The 8,130-nt window shown below is 36.3% G+C and overlaps 1 protein-coding gene across 1 annotated transcript; it reads right to left on the reverse strand.

Moving 5' to 3' along the window:
- Positions 1-4,979: 4,979 nt before the first annotated feature.
- LOC122290270 (probable myosin-binding protein 6) lies at positions 4,980-7,875 on the reverse strand. Its single transcript, XM_043097896.1, has 3 exons — positions 6,890-7,875; positions 5,668-6,546; positions 4,980-5,495 (listed from the first exon to the last, which is right to left on the reverse strand). Exons 1-3 carry the CDS (start codon positions 7,623-7,625, stop codon positions 5,293-5,295), a joined length of 1,818 nt encoding a protein of 605 aa, XP_042953830.1. The 5' UTR covers positions 7,626-7,875; the 3' UTR covers positions 4,980-5,292.
- Positions 7,876-8,130: the final 255 nt, after the last annotated feature.

Here is an 8,130-nt window from a genome sequence, read left to right on the forward strand (position 1 = left end):
GCCACCATGGTAAGATTTTGCAAACATTTAGTGCAAGCAAGTAGAAAAGAAAAATTATGCAAACATTTAGTGAAATGGAAAAAGAGATAATTATACAAAACTCGAGTATTCAAATAAAAATTCCCAGGCAAGTTGATACACACTCAAAAATCTCTTCTTTTTTTAATAAAATATTCGTTTTTTTAAGGTATATACTATGGTCTCCCCTAAATGGATCATTCACACAATTTGGCTCCCTTTGCTACACTATAGGTAACGACCAGTTCTACGTCCGCCCAACGGGTTCGTGACCAAGCATCTTCTAACCTCCACAAATAGAGAGACAACGATGCCTACCCGAGAGAGTTACCGTCTAGCTCGAGCCGGTTGTCGCCCGACGAGAATTCAAGGGATATCACTCAATTTTATGCACTCTAAAGTGACTAGATAAGTTTTGCCAAAATAATGTCTCATCTTAACTTAGGATCATGAAACACCCCCAAAAAGCCCATTGACACAAAAATTCAACAATTTTACATATTTCAATATCCATGCATAAGTTAAAATTCGATTTAAAACAGGCCAGTGATAAATATAATGGCATTTAAGATATAAAACACCACAGCATGCAAACAACAAAATGAGCACTTCACGCGATATGTCACAAATCTATATAGCTCTCATCCCAACACTTCACATGGTGCAGAGCCTCATCACAACTACACAAATGTCCATTACTTCACACGACACACGTCCACATCACAACTGTATAATAATTCCATCAATTGACACAACCACACAGAACACAATTTCACAATTCCATCAATGATCATTGTCAAGGTCAATCCATAGAACCACTTACACCACGGAGGGAAAATTCCTTGATGATCAAGGTGTCTTGAGTTCTATTGCTGGTCTTGGGCGTTACCATTAGTGGGTGAGGCGATGGTCCTCCGAGTGGTCGTGGGTGTGTCGAACAGAAAGGGACAATGCATGTGCGTGTGCATTATCGGGATAGAGAGACAGTCAACACGAGAGAGACAGAGAGCATGAAGGTTTTGTCTGATGCTTTAAAAAACAACAATTATGATTTTGAGCCTATGCTACAATCGTGTGGTCAAGACAAAAGCTTAAAGGGAGGGATGTTGGAGGTTGGGTGGCCGGTGGCCTAAAATTTCAGAAAGAGAGTGCTACAAGTCTGAGAGAAAATGGGAGAGGCAGAGAGTGACGAGGACATAGAGATAAGGATGGAGAGAAGGAGGCATCATACGAGATAGGAGTCTAACTAGCTAGAGGTGATGGTGGCAGCCGGTGAGACTAGAGTTAGGATAGTGACTCACAAAGAAAGAGAGAGATGGGGAGGGGTATTCGGTGTAGGGAAGAATAAGAGAGGGAGGCGGAGGAGCTATTGGTGACGTATGGTGCAAAGGCATGGAGGATAGCGGCGATGACTTTCGTGATAGAGATGAAATAGAGAGGTAGAAAATAAGAGAAAAGAGTGCAAGAGAGAGAACAGGAAAATCTGAAGAAGACATTGAGATCAAGAGCGAGGGAAGCTCGTTGTGGATAACGTGGTACGACAGGGTGGCGACTAGGGTTAGGGTTTCCAAACCCCCAAAAGGCCAAGCTTTCTAAGAGAGGAAAAGAGAGAGTGTGTGATAATCGAAGAGGGAGTTGGAGGGGGAGGGTCTATGGTGGTGTGTTGTGCTAGAGTGTGGTCGACTACGATGGCAGAGCCCTTAACCGAGAGAAGATGGTAAAGGAAGGAGAGAGAGGGAGAGAGAGAGAGAGAGAGAGAGAGAGAGAGAGAGAGAGAGAGAGAGAGAGAGATGAAAAGAAGTCCTTACCACCATAGGTGCCAGCATGGCAAGGCAGCGACAAGGCGAGCTAGAGGGGAAGATGTGGAGCGACCGTTTGTTTAGAGAGAGAGAACGAGAAAGAAAATGTTTTTAGGGTTAGGGGTATATGGGCTAGGCTTTGGGGCAAAAAATGGGGCTTGGGTTAAAAAAATCCTTGGCCTGGGTTTAATAGATGGGCCGAGCTATTACAATAAGTTTCAAAAACATTTTCTTGGGTTAAAATAGTTTTAGACTGATCAATTAATTGGCTAGTATCATTTAATTTGTTGCACAAACTATTGTGGAGAACTAAATTTTCCAAGATAGATGGTATATATGCTCATGCTACTAATTCTATCACTCAGTTATTGCATAAGGGATCAAGCTAGATACGTATGTGAACTTGGCATAGCTACATGTGTAATTTCTCATTTCCTAATTATTTTAACCATCTTGCATCTCATGATCACCCAGGTTTGTGAGCAGTAAGATTAGTAAAAATGAGAACCTAATCTCCATGGGAAGATCAAGCAATAATTAGTACTGATCTCAAGAAGACGTAGGCCAGGTAGAGCTTGATTGATCAAAAGATGGAAGACCAGACATCATATGTAATATTATTTGTTAAAGTATATGGCTCATACACTGAAAGTAGGCAGATGCCGGAGTGAGCCAAACGTAGGGTAGCGGAGTGAGCCGAGTGTAGCGTAGCGGAGCGAAGTGACATCTGCCTTTCAGGATTGATACATTGTTTGGGATGCTAATTAGGTTGGGGGTGCGGGAGCAGCAACCTATGGTATGGTACGGGGCGTATTTTTGTAATTTTATTAAATAAGTCCATACGTCTAGAGTTAGTATAAATACATATTATATAATCCTAATTGACTGATAGTGAATTTTGCTCTACTCGCTCCCTGTGGATGTAGGCACATCACCGAACCACATTAAATCTCTATATCGATTTCTACTTTTCTCTTTTGATCATTCCGTACAATTCATCAGCAATTGATGCACATTTCACAACAGTTTTATTTTCTTGCATTGATCTTGATGTAGACCACGTCAATTATTAAATATTGCAAGTGAACATGCATAAAGGGAAATCAACAAACAAGCTATAAATTGATCAGAACTAAACTTATGATGATTTGAAAATTCCACTACCGAAAATTTCACTACAATGCAACACTTCAATGAAAAAAGGGTGTACACTTGTTTTGCTTCGAAAATGATGACTATTAAACTCCATTATGTGTGTGGACAGAACATAAAATAGCATAAGAAAAATGTACTTAAGAAAAACTTACAAAAAACTTCTCAACGTGTCAGTTATTAATATACTCAGAATTATGAAATTGTAAGTACACGTAGTACTACTTGATAGCATAATTCCATTATCATTCTAGATTCTGAAAAAAGTAGAGGTGGCAGGTAGTTAGCATCTCTTACTAACCAAAAAAGAGGCATTTGAATATCCTTGAACTATATAATAGGTGAGTTCAAAGGCATAGATTGGTCTAAAAAAGCTAAAGGACATTGCGGAAACATACAAACAATAATTAGTGTAAATAAGATGGATAAACAGCTTCATGCCATGAAATTGCACATTTGCTATACATGTAATAGGAGACTGAATTGCTATAAGAAAGATTGAAAGGCATGTTATGCTGACTATGTATATTGATAGATCACATAAATAGATAGTGTACAAAAACATTTCAAACTAGACAGCTAAACAATGATCCCACTTTTCTTAAAGATCAGGTTGAACCAAGGAAGTTGTATCAAAACTCAAAAAGCATTACTACATATGAATGAGTAATGTTATATACAGTCATGGAGTGCGCAAACATCATGCAGTCGCTTTGAAAATGAGTGGGATCTACTATTAAAATATTATATTTTTTCATGTAAGACCCATATTTATTCACTTTTTTCAAAATGATTGTGTGGCATTTACGCATTCATGACTGTAAATATCATTCTTCTATATGATATATCCTTTTCTAGAAAGAAGGCACTTACCACAAGAGAAGCTCATGGCTGAAACTCGAAAGCTCAATTATTATACGTTGATGGCAAGCAAGAACTAAGAAGCGTGTGCGCGCACATATATATATATATATATATATATATATATATATATATATATATATATATATATATATATATATATTATATTCTAAGAAGAAAATAAACTGCAACAAAAAAATAATTATATAAACATTTAATTATTTATATCTTGGTTTAACAACTACTAGGTTAGTATGCTATGATTGAAATTGAGAAGTTCAAGAAAATTGTTTATTTAAAAAAAAAAAAAAAAGGTTATATAAGGTGATTGAATTTTCTATTTTCCATCAACATATAGCTTTAATAGTTTTATATATAAGAGATCAAAGAAAAATAAAATAAAAGAAGAATACAGTTCATTCAATGCTCAAGGAGCCTCTTGGCGTGCTTATGGGGAAGAAGTAAGGGCAAATACATTTATGCGAGCATACACAGATATAAACTACAATGTGCAACATTCTGAATCATAAAATGACTTCTTTTTTTTTTTATTAGCTATGAACTTCAATTCGTTTACTTTCTTATATTAGCATGCATCATTTTTGTGAGGTTAGTAACTTAGTATGCTTTTGTATGACTCGGGAAATTTATGATTGATTGACAAATATAATCTCTAACAGCCACACAAGCTTTAGTTTATGAATCTTCGGATATTCTGCATCAATCAAAAGTGAGAGATGTTGTTGATTTCTTAGGTTAAAAGGGAATTTCATTTATGCAAACCTTGGTTTATGCTAATTGGTTAACACCATAATTCTTGTTGAGGATAGAATAAATCGTGACCTTGATATTTAAGGAAAAAACATGTGAAAAGAACCTAAAATGGATTTTAGAGAAATTCATGCCAGGATTTGGTTTTTCTCCAGAACTAGTTTAAACAACCAAGTGGTTTTAACTATCTAGGTTTAAAGAGTTAGCTAGTCGAACTTGTTTAGCAAGTAATGGAAAATTTATTTCAGCTCAATTATATTGAAGCAAAGCTTGGACAAGTATCCAATGCTTTTGATATTCTTAACCAATGTTGTCACTTGTAGACTCATTTTTGCCATATAAGTATGAGGGGAAAAAAACTGCATATACAATCAGTAGTAGCATTTGGAGCCAGCACTAGGCTTCCTATGACTTTTTATCCATTAATAACAACTGTACATCAAACATGATCTTTGAAAAAGTGCAAGGAGGGATGCCCATTCAGAACAAACAGCATTGTTATTTGTATCTTATGAACTTTGAATAAAGCAACCACATTTCCTCTCTAGATATCCATCTCCTATGTGTGTGATTTTGTTTATAGTGTGCAGGATCTTCAAAGAATCTTGACTCATAAGAGAGCATATCATGAAAACTGAGGATAATTAATTAAAAGTAAATTGCATGTACCATAAAAAGACTAGGCTAAGAATTAGTCATCATTCTCTTTGAGATTCATTGTCACCAATTGCCGAAGTTTATGCATATTTCGAGATATCTCTATTAGAAGTCTTGCCCCTTCACTATGTTTCTCGAGTGTCTGAGCAGCATGCTCTAGGAATCCATTATCTGCTTCAAGGTCCTTTACCCTTTGACTAAGATGTTCTCTTGTTAGGATAGGTTTTCTTTGCTTTCCTGCAATATCAGAGCAAATAAATAATCCTTTGATAGTAATTTGGATGCATAAATAAATATTAAAGAGATGCTTATAAACTACTTGTGTAGATTTCCAGTATGTATCTAATCATCTATATGCTTAAAACATGCTGATGCTATAATAACACAAATGGATATGTATTTATGTTACCCGTCTCATCATTGGTTTTATCAACACTGTTAGAGCTAGACTCTGAGGAAAGAGCTCCATTTTCTGATAGGAAGTGATTTCTCTTCTCCAAATTTTTAAGCCTTCTCAGAGGATGTGTTTCCTGCCCTTTTAATTCTTTCAAGGATTCACTTTGTGTATCCGTTCCATATGCATCCTCTCCATTAATCTCCTCTTCATTGACACTAGAATTGGAATTGGAACTTTCAGATTTTGCACTGTAAGATGAGTATGGTTTTGATATATACTCTAGGTAATCCTCATTCGCCTCAACTTCGACTCTCTCGAAACCATCTTTTCTTAGGCTTCCATATTTTTCTCTATATTCCTCAAGTTCATCCTTTAAAACCTTAATTTCTTCCTCTCTCTTGGCAAGCAAATCAATCGTTTCTTGTAGGACATCTTGGTCATACTCTGCCTCCTCCTCCATCATTCTTTGATACTGCAAGGCTTCCATCTGAACAGCTGCCTTTTCTGCTTGTAATCTGGTGATCATGGCCATTGCATTGTTAGCTGCAACAGTTGAAGCACTTCTTTCTACATCCAATTCCATGTACAAAGCAATCAATGACTTACGATCCAATTGAACCTGTCTCTTCAAATGATGCAAAATGTAATCACCATCGGCTTCAATAATTGGCAGATTCTCATCAGTACACCCTGAAGCAAACATTGTTTTTCCAAGTGGAGACTTCCTCGTACTCCTAGTACCAAACCTAGGACTGTTATTGGCCGAATTTGTTGGTGAAATTCCAAAGAATCTGTTCCCTCTACCAAAGTTGGGGCTCTTGGAGGCATTGCCATTCAAATCCTCAGATTCTGTCAATAATAAAACTGTAGTAGCCTTGGCATCTTCCCTAACTGGGATTCCATAAAAATACATTTAGTTAAGGTCATAACTTTATATTTTTTTGGTTAGCACAACACTAGTGAAAAATGAAATGCGCATTTACATGTTTGTTGACAGATCCAACACAACACTAATGCGGATGCCTTCCACATCAGCTAGTATAAAAAAATGATTATAGTATTTTAATTTTTTTTAATCCACATCAACTAGGGTGTTTATACAACACTTATAAGTATCATAATACATTAAAAATTCAAGAGCAAAGAAACAATCAAGAAGAAGGTCTAGGTCTATCAGTAGTGACTCTAAGATTTTGTATTGCAAGTTTGAAGAGGAGGGAGATCCTAAACTCACCTTGAGTGTCGGGATTGAATCCATTCGAGCCATCTTTAGGAACTGAGTCATGTTCATAAATAAATTTGGATTTTGCATATCGAGTGCGCGGCGAATTCAGACTGCAAGTCTCTCTTGATAATGTCACAAACGGTGCTCGTGGTGAAGGAGTGGGACTTAGTGAGAATGCATTGGCACCTTTTCCCTTTGAATATGATGATTTCACTTTCAAAGGGTCTCCACAACATGAACAATAGCGGATGCTACTCTTCTCAGCATGCACAATATCATCATTTTTTCCTGCAGTCAAACTTAAAGGCATTTGGCTATCATCCCCAACAAAGCATTCAAGATCTTTATTCAAAATCTCAACTGCAGGCTTGTGCTTGATGCAATCAGAGTCTTTTTCTATTGCAAATGAAAAAAGGCAACCTTCACACATCTTTCTTACATCTGACAATTTCTTGTGATTGTGGCAATATGCCAGAGGGGAAACATCTTTCTTATGAGCTTCGCATATCCAATCATTGTAGTAGAATTCAGGGTCTCTATGGACCAATGCATGAGCAATTCTTGTGCAAAGCAAGCAAGGGACTTGCAATTCAAAAAGCTTGGCAAATTCATTGGCAACAAATGCAAGAAGCCCATCAATGAATAGCATAATTATCATCACCCATTCAAGCATGGTGAAGATCAAGAAGTGTGGAAACTTTCCTAGTTCTTGTTCAACAAAACGTTTAAATGATCGATGTGCCATGTTTGTTTGAATTCAGAAAAAAGAATAATGAAAGATAATGTTGTTACTGGTTATTCTTATCCTTCACGCATGTCGTGAATGATTGATTCAGGTGGGTATGGAATGAAAAATATGGAGCAAATAATAAATCAGTGCTAGAGCAATGAAAGATCATGACCTTGGTGAGATGAATTAGCAAACCCAGATCATGACCTTTCTTGGAGAGAGAGTTCACAATTTGGATATGTTCAAAACAAAAGATTTCAAAATGTGTGTGGTGTAATTCATTTAAGTATTTAACTACAAATAGAAAAAAAAAAAAAAAAAAAAAAAAAAAAAAAAAAAGTTGTTGATGAAATTGAGGTTCTCAAAAGATTCACATCCCCTTCCTTAAAATTTTAAGGAAATTTTCCCAAATTTTAGCTAATAAACACACTTTTTCCTATTTTAGCAACTCATTTTTCAAAAAACACCATACATCCCATTTTCTAAATCTTTACCTACTCTATTTCAATATTATTTTTTG

This window comes from Carya illinoinensis, chromosome 12 (genome assembly GCF_018687715.1).
Source record: "Carya illinoinensis cultivar Pawnee chromosome 12, C.illinoinensisPawnee_v1, whole genome shotgun sequence".
NCBI classification, from domain to species: Eukaryota; Viridiplantae; Streptophyta; class Magnoliopsida; order Fagales; family Juglandaceae; genus Carya; species Carya illinoinensis.